The sequence below is a fragment of the Phyllostomus hastatus genome, unplaced genomic scaffold (genome assembly GCF_019186645.2).
Source record: "Phyllostomus hastatus isolate PE091 unplaced genomic scaffold, TTU_PhHast_1.1 phas_contig_40, whole genome shotgun sequence".
Classification (NCBI taxonomy): domain Eukaryota; kingdom Metazoa; phylum Chordata; class Mammalia; order Chiroptera; family Phyllostomidae; genus Phyllostomus; species Phyllostomus hastatus.
The window spans coordinates 64,923,176-64,947,481 of NW_025333872.1; the positions used below are offsets into that span (position 1 = coordinate 64,923,176).

Sequence of the window (24,306 nt, forward strand, 5' to 3'; positions counted from 1 at the left end):
TCATAGTAATACACATAGAATGCAATTCTAAAATGCCCTTTTATATCAATCAAGTAGAAAATTCTACTACACAACTATCAATATACCATATCAATTTTATTCCAAGGGCCCAAATATGAATGATAATACTTAAACAAATTTATAATAAAATCAATAATTCTAAAAGTATTCATTCATAAAGTAAACGAAACTATAAGTACAGAATATAAACTCTTAAATTTAGGGAAGGAAAATTAAAAAAATTAAAGAAACATGAGCACTATTTATTTAAATTATTTTCATCTTTAACAAAAGAATATTTGTCTCATAATGAATAGATTATTTTTTGAAATTCACATTCCTATTTATTTGCTCCTCCATCACCTTGTATATATTTCCTTTCTCCCTTGAGATGCATGTTTTAAATAGTCAACTGATATTAGATACAAGGCCACATTGAAATTAATATTCTACGTATTATAGATGCCAGCAGAGTTACAACACATAGCAGTAGTTAAACAAGATATTTGTTAATGGTCATTACAAAATTATGGTGAGAAGATGGAAACGACACCCTTCCTATATTTCTCACTAAGAACAACTTACAGTCTTGGACATTATCATGTAAAACAAAGGTTGACATTACCATGTAAAACAAGACTGAAAGTTGGAAAGAAGGCAGCAAATTGGCTAGGAACCTCAGAACCCAAGAAGCAAGACAGTGGTAAATTCCCTGGGTTTCCCTTTTGCCTCACATCTCCTAGAATTGACACTGAAAAAAATTAGCAATGCAAACAAACCAAAAAGCACAGCCCAAGGAAGTCCCAGCAAGCCTGTTCTCCCTAGCCAATAGTCCAAAAAAGAGGAAGCCTAACAAGACAGAAAAATTTCAGACAGTAACCACTCTTCTCCAGCTAACCATCAAGAAAAAACTGCAGCCTAACTCCAACCATGCCAACAAAAGCCAAGTGGGGAGCCTAGATTTCCAACTTTGCCAACCTGTATCAAAATATCCCAGTAGCCCCACCAAGGTAGTGAAGAAGAAAACCAAGTACTTTCACCCCTGTTGGGGAGTGGGGAGTTTCCCCCTCTCCATGCACACACACTCAGGCTGTGTGAGAAGAGGCCTAACAGTCTGGATTCACCATCACCAAGCAATACCAAGCCTGCCCACACGTGCTGGCGTCAGCGATCAAATGAAAAATCTAAACTTCCACCCACAACCCGCAGTAACAAGGTGCTTCCCTCCTGACTCCTTGGGTACTAATGGAGGCCAAGCAGAGAACCTGAACTTCTGGATCCACCTGGCATTAAGGAAACAGCGTCTCTCCCTCCTTCATACGTCAAAACACTAGCTAAAAAGCCAGCTAACAAAAAAGGTTAAAATATATAAATACACACATATAAAAATTTTATGTTATGTTCACTTATATGTAAAATGTATGACAGTTTATATTTACAAAACATGTAAAAATATATAAATGTAGATGAACAAGTTATTATATAGAAAATAAATTAAATCCAGAATTTCTTAACAATACAAAATGCTCCAAGTTTCAACTGAAAAATCATGCCATACAAAGAACTAGTACTATAACTTCTCAACTGAACAAAAAAAAAGCAACAGGTATCAATATCAAAATAACAGAACAGTTACAATTCTCTGACAAGATTTTAAAGGAATCTTCATAAAACTACGGCAATGAACAATTACAAAAATACTGAAAACAAATGACAAATGAGAAGGTATCAGTAAACAAATTTTAAATCAGTGAAAAAATAAAACATATAAAGTAAAACCAAAATAAAAATATTAGACTGAAAAATACAATAGAAATAAAAAGCTCAGTGGCGGGGCTCAACAATAGAACAGAGTAACTAAAGAAACATCAGTGAGCTGGAACAATAAAAATTACCCAGTGCGAACAATAAACAAAAAATAAAGGAAAGAACAAAGTATCAGTCACAGACATGAGGGCAATAAAAAAAGAAATTATGGATTTGTGCCATCAGAGTCCTGGAAAAAAGAGGGAGAGACTAAGAAAGTACTCAAAGAAAATAATGGCTAAAAATTTCCCAAATTTGGCAAGAGTCATAAACTTACAGACTCAAAAGGCTATACAAATCCCAAACAGGATTGAACTAAAGAAATCCATCCAAAGACATGTGATATATAAGTTCTGAAAAAATTAAAACCAAAGAAAATATCTTTAAAGTAGCCAGAGAAAAATGCCAGTAGATCTGTCATCAGAAGCCATGGAAGCCAAAAAGAAGTGGCACAACACTTTCAAGTCCTGAAAGAAATGTCAAACAAAAATCGTGTACACAATGATTCAGAAATGAAGGGGAATCAAGACGTTCTCAGTTGAAAAACAACTAAGGTAATTCATCACAAGCAGATGTATCCCCCCCACAAAAAATGGCTAAGAAGTTCTCTAAAACAAAAGGAAATATTTAAAGGAAACTTGAAACATCACAAGAGAGGGAAAAAGAAAGTAAGTAAAAATATGAGTAAATATAATAGGCTGTCTTCTTTTGAGTTTCTTAAATTGTGTGACAGTTGAGTAAAAATTGTAACGCTGTGTGACATGGTTATAAATATATGTATAGAAATATTTGAAACAATTTTCCTATAAATGGAGGGTAAAGGGATACAAAAGGAGGTAAGGTTTCTATACTTCACTCAAACTGTTAAAATAAGTTATATATATAAATTATATATATTACATATATACATTATATACAATGTAAAGTATTATATAATGTAATACCTTGAACAACCGATAGAAACACTATGCACAGATGTGCTTAAAAATACTACAGATAAAACTGAAAAATGTTCACGTTACCCACACAGGAAAGCAGAAAAATAAAAACAGAAACAAAGAAAGCAAACAGAAAACTTAATAATTACATTAATTGTAAATGGTCTACATATACCAATCAAAAAACAGAGACTGGCAGAATAGAGTAAAAACTGATTCAAGTTATAAGTAACTTCAAATATAATGATACAGACAAGTTCAAAGTAGAAGAGGAGAAAACATATACCATTTAAACACAAGCAAAAGAAAGCAGGTGTGGCTGTATAAATAGTAGATGTCAGTACAAAAAAAATGACCAGAGACAGGAGAGGGACTTTATATAATAAAATAATGGCTAATCCAGCAATACACAGCAATCCTAAATGTGTATGCATCCATCCAATGAAAGAGCTACATTTGTGAATCAAAACTTCGTAGAAATAAAAAATAATACAACAACCCCCAAAGCATAGTTGGGACCTTTATAAACTCCTCTCTCAACAACTGATTGCACAACTAGACAGAAAATTATCAAGAACATAGAAAAACTCAGTTCAAGATGGAGACATAGGTAAACACACTTTCCCTCCTCGCACAACCACAGAAAAAATTACAACTATACTTCAAAACAAGTAACACCCAAAACCATCTGAAAATTCAGCTATTTGGAAGTTCAATGAGCAAGGATTTAAAGAAGCCATGTTCATCCAGATGGGTAGAAAGGGCAGAGAGACACACAGATACGGTGTGGCGCAGAGAGGCAGCGGTGGCAGAACAGGTGGTCCCACACTTACGTGTGGTGGATCGGGAGGGATGCCTTGGGACCAAGCAAGCCCAGCCCCAGGCCAGACTGCACAGCCCAGGGTTCCAGTGCCTCAAGAAGATAAATCCCCATAACTTCTGGTTATAAAAACCAGTGGAGATTGGGCAACAATTAGAAGAGCACCAGCTGTATATAGGGAGTAAGGGAAGTGACTGGAAACAGGGTGAGTGCCAGACAAACGTCCAGAAACCAGGCAGCAGCACTGTCCCCTCTAAGAGTCCTCTCCCCACACAGAGCCTCAAAGAGGTGAAGCAGGTTGCCTACACTAGCAATTACCTAAGGCTCTGTCCCACACAATTTATAGGTGCCCTTCCTACAATAGGCCATGCTACTAAGACAGGGAGTCAAAGCAGCTCTACCTAATACACAGAAACACACAGGGAGGCTGCCAAATTGAGGAAACAAAGAAATATGGATCAAATGAAAGAAAAGAACAAAACCCCAGAAAAAGAACTAAACGAAACAGAGATAACCAACCCTCAAGTGCAGAGTTCAAAATACTGGTGATCAGCATGCTCAAGGAACTCACTGAGTATGGCACAACAAAAAGGAAGAAATAAAGGTAACACTAAGTGAAATAAAAAAAAATCTAGAGGGAATCAACAGTGGAGGGGATGAAGCTGAGAATCAAATCAACAATTTGGAACATAAGCAAGAAAAAAATAATGAACCAGAACAGCAAGAAGAAATAGGAATTCAAAAAAAATGAGGCTAATGCAAGGAGCCTCTGGGATATTTCCAAATGTACCAACATCTGAATCATAGGGATGCCAGAAGGAAAAGGGAAAGAGTAAGAAACTGAACATGTATTTGAAATAATAATGAAAGAAAACTTTCCTGGTTTGGCAAAGGAAATAGAATACAAATCCAGGAAGCACAGAAGTCTCAAATAAATTGGACCCAAAGAGGGCCACACCAAGACACATCTTAGTCAAAATGCCAAAGGTTAAAGATACAGAGAGAATCTTACAAGTAGCAAGAGAAAAGGAGAGAGTTACCTACAAAGGAGTTCCCATAAGAGTATCAGCTGATTTCTTAAAAGAAATTTTTCAGGGAAGGAGGGACTGGCAAGGAGTAAAGTGATGAAAAGCAAGGATCGACAACCTAGATTACTCTATCCAGCAAAAATATTATTTAGAATATTAAGGGCTGATAATGTGCTTCCCAGACAAGATAAAGCTAAAGGAGTTCATCATCACCAAGCCCTTATTATATGAAATGTTAAAGGCACCTATTTAAGAAAAAGAAGATCAAAGCTATGAACATTAAAATGGCAACAAATTCACAACTATCAAAAATTGAACCTAAAAAAACAAGCTAAGCAAACAACCAGAACAGAAAACAGAATCACAGGTATGGAAATCATTTGGGCAATTACCAGGTGGGAGAAAAAAGGACAAGAATGGGGAAGAACGGGGGAAAGGGGGCAGGGATTAAGAAGCATAATTGGTAGGTACAAAATAGACAGAGGAATATTAAGAACAGTATAGGAAATGGAAAACCAGAGAGTTTCTATGCACAACCCATGCACATAAACTAACAAGAAATTGCCGGAGGGAATGGGGATACTGGGCAAAGGGGGGCAAAGGGTGAAAAACTGGGGCAACTGGAATAGCACAATGAATAAACTATATATATTTTTAAAATATATAGAAAAACTCAACAATACTATCAACAAACAGGATCTCATACACATTCTTTTCAAGTACCCACAGAATGTATAGCAAATAGACCATATGCTAAGACTGAAATCAGACCTCAAGAAATTTAAAAGGACTGAAATCAATGTGTGTTTCTGACCACAATGAACTCAAACTCGAAATTACAGAAAGACAATGGGAAAATCTCCAAACATTTCGAAACTAAACAAGGAACTCTTATTGGAGAATCAAAGGGAAGTCTCTAGCTAAATTTTTAAAAATTCAATGAACTAAGTGAAAATGAAAACAAATTATCAAAATTTGTGGGACATAGTAAAGCAGGGCTGAGAAATTTATAGCACTAAATCACATATATCAAAAGAAGAGCCCTGGCTGGTATAGCTCAGTGGATTGAGCGCAGGCTGCAAACCAAAGGGTCGCAGGTTCGTTTCCCAGTCAGAACACATGCCTCAGTTGCAGGTCAAGTCCCCAGTGGGGGCCACATATGAGGCAACCACACATTGATGTTTTTCTCCCTCTCTTTCTCCCTCACTTCCCCTCTCTCTTAAATAAATAAATACATACATACATAAAAATTAAATATATATAAAAAGAAGAAAATTTTTGTTGCAAATCAATAATCTAATTCCCTACCTTAAAACTTAGAAAAAGAGCAAAATAAACCTAAAGTAGAAAGAATATAATAACCAGTTAAAATCAAAATCAGAAAAAAAGAGAAAATTAATGAAACAAAGAGCTAACTCTTTGCAAAGGTCAATAAAATTGACAAACTGCTACCAAGACCAAAAAATGCAAAAGGAAAGATGATACAAAATACCAGCACCATAAATAAAATGGGATTTCACTACAAAGGCTGCAGATACCAAGGGAAGACAGTAATGCTATGAACAACTCTACACACATAAATTTGACAACTTAAACAAAGTGGACTACTTCCCCCATTTCCCTCAAAAAACTACCACTCATCCAACTTCAAAGAGATCATCTGAATAGCCCTATAACTATTAAGGAAATCGTATTATTTAAAATCTAGGAAAAAAGAAATCCCTAGGACCAGATGGTTTTACTAAAGAATTCTACCAAACACTGAAGAAGATATAACACTACTCAATACAATCTCTTCCAGAAAATAAGAGGAAACACTTCCCAATTCATTTTATAAGGCTAGTATTATATTGATATCAAAACAAGACAAGACAGTACCCCTAAAAGAAAACTAAAGACCAATATCCCTTATGGATAGACAACAAAAAATCCTTTATAAAGCATTAACACAGCGAATTCAGCAATATGTAAAAAGAAGTATACACTATGATCAAGTGGAGTTGAAAGCTGACTCAAGTTGAAAAATCAAGCAATGAAATTGACTACTATGTGAACAAGGTAAAAAGAATATAATACATCAATTGATACAGAAAAAGCATTTGTAAAATCCAATACTCATTCATTATTTTAAAAACTCTAAGCAAAGTAGGACTAGAGGGGAACTTCCTCAAATTGATAAATGGTATCTACAAAATACCTACAGCTAATAGCTGTTATACAGCTACTGAACAGTAGAAGAATGAATTTTTTTTTATCTGTAAGATCAGAAAAAAGGCAAGGATGTCCACTGCTACTACTCATATTCAGCAATGTGTTGGTTGTCTTACCCACTGCAATAAGTAAAGGAAATAAAAGGCATACAGATGAGAAAGAAAAACATCCTTATTTACAGATGACATAACTGCCTGCAGAGAAAATCCCAAGCAATCTACCAAAAACCTCCTAGACCTAAGGAGTGAGTTCAGCAATGTCACAAAATACAAGATAAACATATAAAAATCAATTGTATTTCTATGTCATGACAATTAACTCACTGACACCAAAATTGGAGCTATCATGCCATCTACAATAACTCCACCAAAATGAAATACTTACGTATAAATCTAACAAAGCATGCACAGGACATATATGCTGAAAACTACACAACACTAATGAATTAAATTAAAATCTAAGTAAATGGAGAAACATACCATGTTAATGAATGAAAGACTCAACAGAGTAAAAATGTCAGTTCTCCCCAAACGTATTTATAATCAACACAATTCCTATTAAAATCCCAGCAAGGTATTTTGTAGACACAAAATCATTCTGAAAGATATGTAGAAAACAAAGGAACCAGAATAGCTAAAAGAAGTTTGAAAAAATAAGGTGGGAATAATTATTCTACCCGATTTTAAGATTTATTAGGCAAAGAAAATGAACTTTGATCTAAGTCCACACTGTGCATAAAGGACAGCAGGTCTGGGCTTCCCACATGCTGCACATTCCAAGAAAAACATGGGCCTTGTTCAGTTCCTAATAGGTGACCTCTAAACCCTTGGAATATCCTATCTAATGACAGTGTCTTTGTTTACTTTGGATCACTCCATATAGTCTATACTAATAACCTGTTTATGGTGGGAGACTTGAATCATGTGATATCACCTTGACCTCTCAAAGGCAAAAGACTCAAGTCATCCACACAGGTAGTCAACCATGCCAATATAACCAGCTCACAGTAAATAAAAACCCTGCACATTGAGGCTCAGGTGACCTTGCCTGGTTAGCAATACTCCATATGTGCTGTCACACATCATTGCTGGGAGATAAACACTGTCCATACAACTCTACTGGGAGAGGCCAAATGAATATTTAGGCCTGTGGTCTCCTGGACTCTGCCCTTTGCTTCTACTTTTCATGATTGAAATCTGTCTCCCTTTGCTGTAACAAAACCATACCCATCAGCATAACAGCTTCTCTGAGTTCTGTGATTCTTTCTAGCAAAACGCTGAGCCTAAAAATGGTCTTAAGGACACCTCAACACACATACTTTATTTTTTTTAATTAACTCAAAATGAATTATGGACTTAAATTTGAAATATAAAATGATAAAACTTTAGGAAAAAAAAAAAAGAAATCTTCAAGACCTGGTAAGAGGCAAAGAGTTCTTAGGCTTGACCCCAATGCACCATATAGGAAAAACCGATACAACACTTGACTTCATCAAATTTAAAACTCTTCCTCTGCAAAAGACACTGTCAGAGGATGAAAAGCTAAGCTACAGAATAGAAGAAAATATTTGCAAACCACATGGCCAGCAAAGGATTAGTATCTAAAATATACAAGGAACTCTCAATGCTCAACAGTAAAATTAGGAAATAATCCAATTAGAACATAAGCAAGACAGGTAGAGATACTTCACCAAAGAAAATAAACAAATGGCAAATAAGCATGTGAAAAAATGTTCAACAGTATTAGTCTTTCAAGAACTGCAAATTAAAACCACAGTAAGATATTACTTCATTCCTTTCAAATAAACTAAACTTTGAAAACCATGAAATGCTAGCAAGGATGAAGAGAAAACTAGATTACTCCTACTAAGCCATTTCTAATGTAAATGGAAAAGTCACCCTGGAAAACAGTGTGATAGTTTCTTTCAAAACTAAGCATGCAGCTGCCATATGCCCACCAACTGCACAGACATTTACCACAGAGAAGTAAAAACATCAGTTCACATGAAAATCTGTACGTGAATGCTTGTAGCAGCTTTATCCCTAACAGCAAATACCTAGAAATAATCCAGATATCATTCAATGGGTAAAAGGTTAAGCAACTATGGTCTATTCAATGCCACTATTGTTGTATACATACTACTCAGCAATAAATGGAATGAACTATTGATACACACAACATTTGGGATGAATCCCCAGTGAAAAAACCCAATTCCAAAGGGCTACATACTATATGATTGCATTTACCCAGCATTCTTGAAATGACAAAATTACAGAAATGGAGATTCATGGTTTCTAAGAGTTAAGGGAGGTGGGGAAAGTGGGCATGAGCAACCTTAGGTATTCTCTGGTGATAGAAATGTTTTGTATTTTGACAGTAGCAATGTCAATATCCTGGTTGTGATACTGTACTATAGTTTTATAAGATATAACCATAGGGTGGGAGGTGTACATAGAATCTCTGTATTATTTCTTAAAATTGCATATGAGTCTGCAACTTATTTCAAATAAATAAGTAAAAAAGTGAATGAAGGAAAACTAAATATGATCAGAGGGGCAATTTCATTTTGAAATATAACAACACTGACCAACATTAAATATTCAAACACTACTTTTAAATTTTTTAGTTTGAAACAATAAAACACATCCCTTGAATGTTCTCAATTCAACCATCCTCCGAACAGTCATGTTGAAACACTAAGAATTTTAGCTCACCTTCCACACTGTCGGAACAGGAAGTCCCAATGCCAGTGTCACCACTGTCGGAAGCTATACTGTGTCTCCTGATGTGGTTATTTCGGTGGCTGGATGGAAGAGCTGTGGCCTGCCACAGTGATTCACTACCAGGTAACCATGCTGAAGAAGAATAATCTGGGCCTACAATGAAAAAAGTGCAGTATTAACATAATTTATATGAGTAGACAGAGAAGATATCTTTTCTTGATCTTATAAAAAATGCATGTTATATTCTACCCAAATATTAAAATAGATCAATGGCATCTAAGATTCAACAAATAAACTTACATATCAGACACACATATAAAGTCAGTGCTAATTTAGCAGCTTCCTCCTGGCTGCAGGATTCTGGTATCTGCATATAGATATTTGGACTTTTAAATACATACTGCTCCCTTATTTAAAATGTCAAATTTATCATCTGTCTAGCTAGAAATGTCAACACTGCTCTGGAGTTTTTGATGGGTAGGCATCTGTGATCCCACATTCAGGCATTAGCTGAGAACCACGGCTCAGGTGAAGTCTAGCTGAACCACACTGCACAGCGACACAAGTGGAATATGCTCATGAGGGGTCAAACAAATCTGTTTTCTCCACAATATCCTAATCACTTAAAATTTAAAATTATATTGCATTGTTTTAATTGACTTTATTTCTTTAGTTATCTTTCAATAAATGTTTAACACCACACCACAACATCTTACTGGCTCTTTGCTCAAATTTTCCTTTTGAGATTAAATTATTATTTTTTAGTTAATTTTCACTCTTCAATATCCTCTTGAACTTTATTTTCACTTACTATGTCTATTTTGCTTAACTTTTATTTTCCTTTTTCTGATTTATCCCATCATTTTACTTTTCTGCTCACTTCCTTCTTTTATTTTCTATTATAATTCCAATCAAAGTATATGCATGGGCTAATGCCAGTCTGTGAACTATTTATCATTATTTCATGAAAGTTCAGTGTAGAAATAAAGAATACGAATTTAGAAATTTAGAAATTTTTATAGTGATTTGAAAGAGCAATTTTAAATCTGTTGAATTTTATATAAAACTATAGAAGCATGTATCTTTCTTAAGGGCTAACAGAGTGATTCTCAAATTGGAGCCTGTAGACTTATTTGTGGAAGTTTAAAAGTTCTACATAAGAATTTTGTGCTTTCATTTTAATGATTTTCTTAAAAATTAATAAGCACATTACAGATGATCTGATGAGCTACCTTAAAGCAGAGTATTTTCACCTAATGTCAATGCCACTGCACCTGTATAGCTACCTTAAAACAGATTTATTATGGCAATTTTAATGCCCCTGTTTGCACTTTATGTTTGCAATTGCAGTTACTCATAAGTAAAGGGCAAATAACACACTGGGTGCTCATCATTACGATGTGAAACAAGGTATCTATAAAAAATATTCTGTCACCAGGCCTAATTCTGATCTATTATCTATATACCAGTGACTTTTTAACTTTTTTCATTTCATGGCATATATAAACTAATTAATAAAATTCTTCAGCACATCAAAAAATACCATATTTTTTGCCTATCTAACAAAAAAAATAGGTATAATTTTGATTCATTCACACCAGCCAGTTACTGTTGTGTTGACTGTTGTCCTTCTAATTTGACTGAGAAAAGAGGTCAGTGACCCTGACTAAAATAGCCAGGTACTGAATGCTTTCAAAATTCTCACGGCACATCAGTGTGCTGCAGCACTCCAGTAGAAAATCAGTGATCTATACGAACATGTTTTCTTCAATCAATTCCTCAGGTAATACCCCATCTAAAAGAACTCAAAGTCCTATCCGAACCATTAGCGACAAGGGCAACCAGCCAACTACTTTCTCTCTCAAGTGCACACCTATTATTTGGAGAAATGCTTTTTTAAGAAAACCCAGGAAATAACATAAATAGTCCGAGAATACAGTAAATAGCAACCAAAGATAAGAAAAAAGTATCCAATCTTACTGAGAGAAATAAAAAATAATAAAGTTTTTACATTATTTAAATAATCTATATTATATATAATATTTAATATCAGAAAATATTTTAAAAATTGATGTCCAACAGTATAGGAAATGTACATGTACTTTTGTGGACATATAAGTTGATACTCATTTCTGGGTATTTTTCCAAGAGTAACAAAATCACTATCTCAAAGTGGTATCTGAATTCCCATCTTCAATGAAACATTATTCACAATAGCCAAGGTATGCAGACACTGGGTGTCCAATGATGTCAGGCAAATGGATAAAAAACATATGAGACATTAACCTAATAAAATACAGGGTAGGGAAAAAATAGGTTTATAACTGTCATTATACAGAACAGTTTATTCTTGTATTATTACATAGTAATTACTCTATCATTTTCCACACAAACAACAGTAAACCTACTTTTGCTCCACCCTGTAACATCAGCCATAAGAGAAGGAAACCCTGACATTGCAACAACATGGATGGACCTGGAAAGCATTATACGAAGTGAAATAAGCCAGACAGAAAAAGACAAATACTACATGATATTACATATGTGGTTATTACAAAATAAAAGTCAAATTCATAAAGAGTAAAATGTGGTTGCCAGGGTCTGGGGGATAGGGAAAATAGGAAGAAACTAGAAGGGTTACAAGCTTTCAGTTATAACATGATTCAGTCTGAGAATCTAATATGATGTATATGATGACTATAGTTAATAAAACCATTTTGTATGATTGAAATTTGCTAAGAGAGCAGAACTTAAGTGTTCTCACATAAAAAATGGTAAATATATGAGGTGATGAATGTGTTAATTCTGGCGAGGATGCTTTCACAATATATGCTTATATCAAATTATCACATATACAGTTTAATATAATTTTATTTGTCAATTATATCTCAATAAAGCTTAGAACAAAAAGAATTCAATGTCTGAAGGAGTGGAGTTATAGACAAAAGAATGTTCTTTAAGCAATATTTCTTTTTTTTAATAAATATTAAAGATTTTATTTACTTATTTTTAGAGAGGGAAGGGAGGGAGAGAAAGAGAGGGAAACATCAATGTGCAGTTGCTGGGGACCTGGCCTGCAACCCAAGCATGTGCCCTGACTGCGAACCTGTGACACTTTAGTTCGCAGCCCGCACTCAATCCACTGAGCTACACCAGCCAGTAAGCAGTATTTCTAATAAGAACCAATTACAAATAAATCCTAAAGGGACAGGAGAATAGAATTTTGCATATTAAATTAATGAAGAAGATCTAAAAGTATAAAATGCTTATGTTGCCAATCTAAATAACAAGACAAAACTTCATGGGAAACTCACAAGTAACCTCACATTTCATACTGCCTAGGAATTCTCTTAACTTTTGTTCTTACTGTTTTGAACTTAGCACCCACCACATCAAACTGAAATTATCTGTTCATGTATCTGTCCCTCTAAAGATTCAAACAAACAAAGAATGCACAGAGCAACTAGAAAGAAATATAACGAAATAGTACTAAGTGGTTTTCTCTAAATGGTAGGATTACTATGATCTTTATGCTTTTATTTTTCTGGTAACTTATTTTTGCCAAAAGATCTTATTTTTACTAAACTTTTCCTTTACAGGAAGCAAAACCATTCAGATTTCCCAAAATGACAATAACATAATAAAAGGACAGGATTATCTATATAATTTGACCCCCTCCAGCTTGAACTCAGATTTGTCCTAACCTTTATATATGCTTCTCTTTTTTCAGAGCCAAGAAATAAAATTTATTTGCACATTTTGCATTTAACTTTTTTCTTTTTCTATTCATATTTTGAAGGAGTTTCCCTTTTTATTTCATGGATTTTTTAAAATTTATTGTTATTCAGTTATAGTTGTCCCACACTTTCCCCCTGCTCACCTCAATCCCATCCCCCCTCAATCCCACAGTCACTTCCTGTATTGTCCATGCCCATGAGTTCTCTACTCATATTCCACTGCTTAAATATGCTTCTTTAAAAATAAAAAAAGATCCAATATATTTTATGTACCTAGAATACTGGTGATAATTAACAAATGCCATAAATAAAATAACATTCCAACCTTTATTTTAGATTGAATGTGTTCACTCTGAGAATATGTCTTGTCTCTATTGAAGTCAATCCAGAATCACAAAGCAGTAAGAACTAGCCATGAAATATGCTTGCCAGGTGATATAATAAGGAAAAATTTCTAACACAATAGTTATGACTATGCTACTGAAATGAGAACTACTTAATTTCTAGATATGTGCTACGTACTTTTTTTTTATCCTCACTAGAGGGTATTTTTTCATTGCTTTTACAGAAAGAAGAGGGGAGAGAGGATGAGGAAAAACAAGGGAAAGAGAGAAAAAGAAACATTGATGTGACAGAGAAACATCAATTGGTTTCCTTCTCTCTCATACATACCCTGACCAGGGATCGAACCCACAACCTGGGTGTATGCTCTGACTGGAAATTGAACCCATGACATTCAGTTCAGGGGACTATACTCCAACCAGCTGAGCCACACTGGTCAGGGTGATATGTGCTGTGCACTTATAAAAAATAAGGTTCAGTGATCTCTGACAATTAAAGTCTTACCTAGGTCCTATCATATTAAAGCAACTGAATGATTGTATAAAATCAGTTATCTCTAGAACAAAGAGCATTTTGGTAAGAATAGCGAAGATCCCAAGACAGCATACATTCGAACTTCTTTGGAAGGCAGTATTTTACATTTTTAATATCAATTTCAATTCTTTCACACAGACTACTGAATGCCCAAGGATAACTCATTTTAAAACTTCATGCTGAAAATATTGAAAAATTACATCAGAAAAGAAGTAATCTATTGTATTTTATTTTCTTTCTGAAGCTTTTTAAGTATAACTGTAACTACACTTAGAATAGCAACTAATCTCATTTTTAATGACAACTGTAAACCAAAAGAAAATAAAAACAGGACCACTGACAAAGCAGATTTACACTTTTACATTAAAAGCTGAATATATACTACAAATAATGAGTACAAATTGCAGTGTTTTTCAAAATGCAGGTTATCTCCCATTCAGTAGATTGAGAGCAACCTTTTTAAACAGAAGAGAACAGAACAAAACAGAAACTATCCAAAGCACATTAACACTTACATGACATAGGGTGCCTGTATCTCACATTTTAATATCTTTGAAATATTAGCAAGTACACAGTACTTCTACATGAAGATCAGAACAGTAGCCTCCAACTGCCCAATTCTACCATCACTAGAAATTAATGTGCAACTTAAAAAGAATAAATCCAGAGAATACAAAACAAAAATCTCTTCACTGACTCACACATCTAAATCAGCTTCTAAACCCGTTCAGTCCATTTCAGAAGCACTGATTGAGTGAGATCCCCTCCCTCCACCCCCAGTCACAGATCATACCTTTTGTCTGGATTGCTGCAAAGATCTCTTGCTGGACTAACTCAGCCTCTACCCTACTATCAGAATTCTCTTCTTAAAATCAAATATATTTATGTCATTCTCCTGCTTACATAGGTCTTGTGGGTTCCTTACCACACTTTAAATAAAACTCAAACTCATTAAGTTTGGCAAAGTTCTTCACCAATTAACAGCTTCATTTTCTAATACTTTGCAACTCCTACCTCCCCCATTCCGGCTCCCCTACAATCTCTCCAGCCACACAAACCTAATCACTGCTTCTAAATAGATTAGGTTCTTTGGTGACTCCAAGCTATTTCCCTTCTCTACCCATCTTTGAGAGTTCAAGTACAGAATTAACTTGCTCTAAATGTTTTCTGATTCCTCCAGGTGGCATTAAATGACTACTACTATGTGGTCTCCCAATATATCATTCAAAATTCTGTAACAGCATTCACTAAATTAAATTAACCCATATGTGTATGACTTTCTTCTCCAAAACCAAACTGGGAAAACTGAAAGACAACTTTTTTTTTCTTTTTTTAGTCTCTACACAGATCTGCATAGTTAGGCAGGGTCTCAATAAATGTAGTCATTATTACCACTGAGTACCCAATAAATGTCCATGGTATAAAATTAAAATTTTGTAAGACTTATAATTAGATCTAAAAAATATTCTTCCATTTAAAAGAAGGCAAGGGTTTTTCTTGGTTGTTGTTGTTGTTTGTTTTTAAATCCAAGAGATTTTAAACTATCCTTTGAGCTAGTATGCTTTTAAGTATCTATTTAAAGATCAGTAAATATTTCCAAAGCAGCTAAAAATATGCCAATAATTATAAATGGTTTAAGGAGTTTATGACCAAAATTCTTAATAAATATGGGAAAAACAATGTCTAGTAGGGTCAAAAGACAAAAAAAGGTAATAAAAAATTTAACAGAACATTAAAACACATTTTTAAATATTTATATTAATAGTAACTACCAAAAAAAAAAAACCCCAGGAAATCCTATACAACACTGGAGAATATCCAACTAAGATGGAAGAAACTTAATATAGTGAAATCTACTTTCTTCACCTTAGTTCTCCATTCCATTTCAGTACTGTTTCTCTCTGGAGTAACTGACTCAATAGTCTTAATAATTTTCTTTTATTATATAGTTAATAGAATAGCTCAGTGGAAAAGACTGTGGACTGTGAAATCAGGCTGCCTGGGTTCAAGTTCTGTATCAGCACTTATTAGTAATGAGTTCTTGAGTAACTAAATCACTTAGTAATGAGTTCTTGAGTAAGTAAATCTGTGCCTCACTTACTCCATATGTAAAAGGAGAAAAAATTATAGTACCTATTTTATAGCATTATTGTGATAATTAAATGAGTCTGGAAAGAAATTTTTAAAAAGTACCAGGCATAAAAATAGACACAGAGCAATGGAACAAAACAAAGGGCCCAGAAATAAACTCATACATAGTGGTCAATTAACTTACTACAAAGGTACCAAGAATATACAATGGAGAAAGGATAGTCTCTCCAATGCAATGTGCTAGGAAAATAGACAGCCACATGCAAAAGAATGAAACTGAAACCCTGTCTTACACCACACACAAAAATCAACTCAAAATGGAGTATAGACTTGAACATCAGACCTGAAACCATGAAAGTCCTAAAAGAAAACACAGGAAGGAAAGCTCCTTGCCATCAGTCTTGACAATAATTTTTTTTTAATTTGACACCAAAACCAAAGATAAACAAGTTTCACACTAAAAAGTTTCTGCACAGAAAAAAAAAATCAAAAAATGAAAAGGCAACCTATGGAATGGGAGAAAATACCTGTAAATTACATATCTGATAAGGGGTTAATATCCAAAAAACACATATGGAACTCACAATAGCAAAAGAACAAAAAAAAAAATCTGATTAAAATTTGGGCAGAGGTGCTGAACAGATATTTTTTTCAAAAACACAAATAGTCATCAGGTACATGAAAGGTGCTCAATATCACTAATCATCACAGAAATGCAAATCAAAACCACAATAAGACATCACCTCACGCTTGTCAGAATGGCTATTATGAAAATGTAGTAAGGAATAGTGGAAAAGACGTAGAGAAAAGAAAATCCTTGCACATTGTGGGTAGAACTGTAAACTAATATAGCCGCAGTGGAAAATAGCATGAAGGCTCCTCAAGAAACTAACATAGTTAGTTTCTTGAGGAGCAACCCTGGCCAGGTTGCTCAGTTAGCTGGAGCATCATCCCCAATACATCAAATGGTTCGATTCCCAGTCAGAACACATGCCTAAGTTGTGGGTTCAACCCCAGTCAGGGCATATACGGGAAGCAACCAATCAATGTTTGTCTTTCACATTAATGTGTCTATTTCTCTTCCTCCCCCAACCCCTCCTCTTTCTGAAACCAATAAACATATCCTCAGGTGAGGAGGCTTTTTTTTTCCCCAAAAAAACTAAGAATAGAACTACCATATATATGATCCAGCAATCCCCACTTCAGAGTATATATAACAAAATCAGTACCTCAAAAAGATATCTCACCCATGTTTTGCTGCATTATTTACAACAGCCATGACATGGAAACAACCCAAGTTTCCATCAATGGATGAATGGATAAAGAAAATATGGTGTTTGCATACAATGGAATATTATTCAGCCACAAAAAAGGAAATCCTGCCATTTGTGACAATATGGATGGAACTTGAGGACATTACGCGAAGTTAACTATGCCAGACAGAGACAAATACCATATGAGCACACTAAATGTGAAATCTTAAAAATAAACAAAACACGAATTCATGAAAACAGAGACCAGACTGGTGGTTGCGAAGGGCAAGGGATGTGGGAAATGGGTAACGGTGTCAGAAAGTATAAACTTCCAGTTATAAATTCTGAGGATTAATTTACAGCATGGTGACTATAGTTAACAATACTGTATTACATATTCGAAAGCTGCTAAGAGTAAATCCTAAAAGTTCTCATCATAAGAAAAACTTATACCTATGTCTGGTGATGTATGTTAACTAAACTTACTGTACTAATAATTTTGTAACAGACATATCAAGTCATTATATTGTATGCCTTAAACAAGTACAATGTTATATATCAATTATATCTCAATGAAACAGGAATTGGCTTTCTTGCATTTAAGAATTTAAACTGAATTATAAGTAATCAACAGCTAGTATTCTTTGCTTTCTAAATTTAAAAAAACTGGAAGTTCATTCACTAACTACTGTAATTTTAAAAACATTACAACAAAAATATAAAACTATATTCTTCAGATGCAATTCTGAATTTTCTTATTTTCAATTCAATTCTTGTATAACAAGGTTCAGGCTGAGGTTTAAATTGCCTCAATTAAGAACAATGATCAGATGAGTAAATAAGTGGTTCACCGTTCACAGTAAAAGTATGAATTTAAACCAATAAATATTCACCAAGTACTCATTATATGAAACAAGGAACTCAAGAGGGTTAAGGTAGCAACCAACGGAGATAAAACTATCCCCTCCTATGAGAAAATTACATGCCTGTTGATCTCTGCGTGTGACAAGCCAAAGAGTACTATCATCTGGTTATATGAAATGCTGTATTCAAAGAGTATTTAGGTAGTTATGTGGAATGAGGACCTTGTATTTAATTTAATCTCTCATAGCTTTTGTGTGTTTATAAACTGGAAAATAAGGTATAGTAAAAACTATTAAATTTTTAATAAAATCACCAGAAGCATAAGGGAGTATACTAAGTGGTATTCCAGAGGGTTTTACCTTTGTGTTTGACTGTAACTATTTAATAATATCGACTAATAGAGAAAATATGCTACATGGCAGCAAATTATGCCAAAACAAAGGACTATCAGCACCCAGGAGAAAATGAAAATAAATTTTCCTAAATAACAACGTTGTTAGACCTAATATATGTTGCTTTTATATATGTACCCATTGACCTCCAAAGAAAGCAGAGTAGGCTAAGTTTTTCTCAATCACCTGTTTTATTTTCTGACATTAGGAATTTAACTGATGTACACAATATATTTACAGGCAAAACTAAAACAAAATTTTAGTTTTTATTAAATTTATTTGGGTGACACTGGTTAATAAAATTATACTTGTATGTTTTCAGTAAACAATTCCATGATACATCACCTGTGTATTGCACTGTGTGCTCACCGCCGAAATCAAATCATCTTCCATCACCATGTATTCGACCCTCTGTACTGTTTACTACCTCCCCAACCCCCTTACCTCTGGAACCACCACAATGTCATCCATGTCTAAGAGTTTTTGTTTGTTTGTTCATTTGTTGCTTTCAGTTGTATATCCCATATATGAGTAGATCATATAGTTCTTGACTTTCTGTCTGACTTGTTTTGCTTAGCATATTCTCAATATCCATCCACGTTGTCACAAATGCCAATATTTCATCCTTTCCTACAGCTGGGTAGTATTCCATTGTATATAGGAGTATGTACCACATCATCTTTATGCAATCATCTATCAAAGGATGCTTCGGTTGTTTCCATTTCATGGCCACCATGAATAATGCTGCAATGTATAGAGGAGTGCATACATCTTTGCAGTAAACGCTTTCAAATTTCCTGGTTAGATCCCCAGAAGAGGGGTTGCTAGGTCATATGGTAACTCTATTCTTAATTTTTTGAGGACTTTCCACACTGTTTTCCATAGTGGCTGTACCAGTTCACATTCCCACCAGCAATGAGTGAGGGCTCCTTTTTCTCCACAACCTCTCCAACACTTGTCATTACTTGTCTTATTGGCAACAGCCATTCCAACAGGTGTGAGGTGGTATCTCATTATAGTTTTGATTTGCAGTTCCCTAATAGCTGGTCAAGTTGAGCATCTTTCCATACATCTGTTGGCTATTTGTATGTCTTTTGGGGAGAAGTGTCTACTAAGGTCCTCTGCCCATTTTTAATTGGATTATTTGTGATTTTTTTGGTATTGAGTTGTATGAGTTCTCTGTATTTTTAGATATTAATTCCTTGGCAGAGCTATTGTTTGCAGGCATCTTCTCCCATTCAGTTGGTTGCCTTTTTGTTTTGTTGGCAGTTTCTCTCACTGTGCAGAAGCTGTTTAGTTTGATACAGACCCACTCATTTGTATTTGCTCTGATTTCCTTTGCCTTTGGGGTCAAATTTATAAAACCCTCTTTAAGACCAATGCCCGTATGTTTAGTACCTATGTTTTCTTCAATTTAATTTATTGTTTCAGGTGTTATATTTAGATCTTTGATACATTTTAAGTTAATATTTGTACATGAGGACAAACAGTAGTCTAAATTTATTCTAGAACTTATTCTAGACTGTTTTAAAACTAACACTAGAAAATAAGTTGAGGAAATTTATAAATATCTCCCCGATATTAAAGAACTGAAGTTCTAGTCAAACTTTTCAGTACAGTATTCCTAAAATGAAATGGAATGCTCAGTATTAATGAAAATGCTTGGGAAAAGCTTCAGTAATGGTATGCCAAGACACTATGTATTTCTAATGATCAATAAACACACGATCTCCACCTCCACAAGAGTGATATAACCACCCCCTAAAAAACTTTAAACTTTGTATGAAATGTAGTCCACATCTTTATCTAATTATCTTCCAGGAAGGATAAATAAAAACTATAGTTCATTTCAGAACTCTGAACTTCAGTACCGAAAAGCAGCAACAATAAACCAATCGAATTTACTTCTAGACATCTATGTAAAGAGGACATAAAACAAGTTCCTGACCTTAGATTCATTCTCTTTAAACCTGAACTCTTATTAACTTAAATTATTAGCATTACTTAGTGAAGTCTTAAAACAATTTATTACAAAAGAAGCAAAAATAATGATCCATTCATTATTTTTTGATCCATTCTCTTCTGACATCTCATGTGGCCTCCGAAAGAACGAGACTTTGGAGATCACTCCTTCCTTCATCAGCCTCTCTTCTGCAACACCACACTCTTCTGGTTTTACTCTTATCTCACTGGTTGCTCCTTCTGGATCTCTTTGGATGCTTCCTCTTCCCCTAATGACCAGAACATTGTGTCCCACAGCTCAATCCTCTGCGGTCTTATCCATAGTCTCTGCTATCTCCTCCATACCCTCTCCATATGATCAACTTTAAACACCGAATATACACAGGCAACCCTCGAAATTCCTTCTTCCACCTCTCCCATCTCCCTGCTGAGCTCAATATTTGTATAACCAACTTCCTACTCAACACTTACATGAACCTCTATAAAAGCATCTCAAACTCCACGTGGCCAAAATAGAACCCTTGATTTCACTTCTTTTTCTCACACTCTTCCCCACCTCAGGAAATGATACCATTATCCATTACAATTACTGAAGTCAAAACTGAGATGCTATCTTTGACTCTCCTTTCCCTCATTTGCCACCTCCAAACTATCAATAAATTCAGTCAGCTTTATTCTTCAAATATATTCCAAATCCATTCTCTTCTCTCTAAATCCAATCTAACCACTCTAATCCAAGCCATCATCTCTCACCTCATTACTGCAATGACCTACTAACCTGCTTCTCCACTGCTGTTCTTTCCCCCATCCCTCCACATTTCTCTACCCCCCCCCCCAAAAAAAGCTAGACAAGATCTTTAAACACCAAGGATAAGGAATGTCTGCTCTGTTCTCCCAGTACAAAAAACAATGTCTGTCTCATAGTAGGCACTCAATGTGTGCTGCGTGGAAGAATGATCAGTCATCTCCCCATTCGTTCATAGGCAGTTTCCCCTCATGTAGAACAGAATCCAAACTTCGTACATTGCCTTCCATCATCAGGCTCCCATCACCTCACATCCCTGCTATGTTCCAGACTCTCTGGCACTGACATTCCTCCAACTCCCCAAAGTCTGGTCATGGAACTGTTTCTGTACCCCCTCAGCCCAAACACTCCTCCCCCCTTGTCTGGCTGCTTCTCATCATTCAGGTCTCAGTACTGTTACCTTCTCCCACAGGCCTTCCCTGGCCAGCCTACTCAGAGCAGACCTCTCTCCACACCCTCTTCCACCTCACCCTACTTCCTTTTCTTTGTCATACTTACCACTAGCTGAATTATCTTGTTGTTAATTTACAGAATGTAAACTGTTTATCTCCACTAGAATGTAAACTTCCGCAAACCTGGGACCCTATCTTCCTTGTTCAGTGATGTATCCTTAGAGTCCAGTACAATGCCTATGACTCACAAACATTTACCAAGTGCTTATGTGCCAAGCACTATGCTAGGTAACAACAATGGATTTTTTTAATTAAAGAAAAATAGAAAGTAGAAGTAAAATATTAGCATAAAGAACAATTTGATGTCCTTATGTCAATCATTCTCATTCTTAAAATAAATGACCTTATACAATAAATTCCATTTTTTTAGAATATTATTTTGCCAATGTAAAATATGAATATCCTTAAAGTAGTCACAATAATTAGTGTCTCATTGTAATTCTAGAAATTATGTAGATGACCATATCCTTCATTTTTTAAAAAAGATTTTATTTATTTACTTTTAGAGAGAGGGGAAGGGAGGGAGGAAAAAAGGGAGAGAATCAGCAATGTTCAAGAGACACACCAACGGGCTGCCCCACCACCCACCACAGTATATCCCCAATCGGGAACCCGCCCCAGCCCAGGCAAGTGCCCCAACCAGGAATCAAACCAGCAACCCCTCAGCTCACAGGCTAATATTCAATCCACTGAGCCACACCAGCCAGGGCACATTCTTCATTTTTTAATGCACAATTTGACAAAAGTAATTAGGGTATCACTCAATAAAATACTACCTAGGAACCTTCACATTATCATCTTTTTCTCAGAGTATACATACAACACATTTCATCCTATCAGAAAAACTACAACTCTGTAAAGCCTTTCTTTCTCAACATACAGAAATATTCACATCACAACAAAAGAGACTGTCAACTCACCATTTATTGCCTGGACTCATTTTACCAGCTTCATTCAGGCTAAGAAGTGATAGTTTCAGTAACTAATTAAGTTCATTTCACAAAAAAGTCATCACTAAAGTTGAGACTGACCCCTCACCCACCAATGCCTATTATAAAAGAACATGTCCAGTTGAGTTTAGGAAAAAGAGTTATGTTTCATTGTTACCATAGTACTTTTAGGCCCACCTAATTAGAACTGCAGCAGAAAATTTCAGTATTTGATGTAATCGCACCAGTTACCACCACTATCATTATGACATCACCATTACCTTATTGCAATGCATCAACTAGAAAGAGGTAGATTTAAAAGCTCAAGGCACTGAACAAGTAACATTTCTTCAGATCACGTAAGTGTTTTCTGTAACATTTTACTTTTAGCGCACTTTAAACTGGCATATCCTACCTCCAAATATTTTTAGGTTGAATATACAAATATTTTTAAAGTATCATTTATAAAAAGGAACAAATTCAGTACAATTAAGTATAAGGACTCGAAATATCACTATATCATACCAGACTTTTAACCCCTAAAGGAAATATATCCATCATTCATCCAAATTTGAAATCATTATACATCTTGAGTAATAAGGTATTCTCAAACACACAACCAAATGCCTAAAAGACATACCACGATTTCTATTTAAAATTAGCTTTCTAATTACCTTGCCAACCCAACAGAAAAAATAAGTGTGGGGGGATTCACAGAAATCAGAAAATATTTACCTTATTCTCACTTGTAATAGTTACTCAATAAAGTTGAAAAATTGTTGATAAAGCCAAAACAAAATTAAATCCTAAAGCAAAGGATAGTATTTTCCAAACCACACATTGTTATTACTGCCGTTTCTTTAAAAAGAAAATTTCCTCCAGTTTTTTAGAACACTGGTTCTGTATTACCTTTGGTTTTCCCTTTAGTCTAGTTAAGTATCTGTATAAACAAACCAGTTTTCGGACACCTAGAATTAACCCACATATTGAGATAAACTCTTAAATATCAGAATTATTTACTTGTCTATCTTCACACTGGCCCTCAAAGGACCAAAATGATTACTGATAAATCCAATTAGAATACTCGTTCCCTGTTTTCAGAAAAGCTCTAAAATCACTCAAGTTAGTCAAAAGATATACTGAACAGTATTTTGAATTTTCTTCAAATTATCAGAAAGGAAAAAATCCCTACATGAATCAATCAGAGGTCATTATCTTGACCTTCACCACCTGCTCACTTGCTAAAAAAAAACCACACAAAGTTTTTCATGTAATGTATAATTTTTAAATGAAATAAGAATAATTTTAAATATTTATTTACTCAAGAGAATAAAAGAACATAAATAATTTCATCACTATAACTATAAAAGTAATCAATTTTCAGCATACAACTGAAAAATATTTTATTGGAAAGGCATG

The 24,306-nt window shown here is 34.7% G+C and overlaps 1 protein-coding gene across 2 annotated transcripts in view; it reads right to left on the minus strand.

Annotated features, from left to right (window-relative positions):
* The window catches only part of CEP85L (centrosomal protein 85 like), a 132,322-nt gene that overhangs the window by 105,484 nt on the left and 2,532 nt on the right, over positions 1 to 24,306 (minus strand). For both annotated transcript variants that reach the window (XM_045842815.1, XM_045842814.1), the window contains exon 2: positions 9,518 to 9,679. In XM_045842815.1, the coding sequence (XP_045698771.1) occupies positions 9,518 to 9,679 (162 nt within the window). The remainder of the gene's footprint in view (positions 1 to 9,517; positions 9,680 to 24,306) is intronic.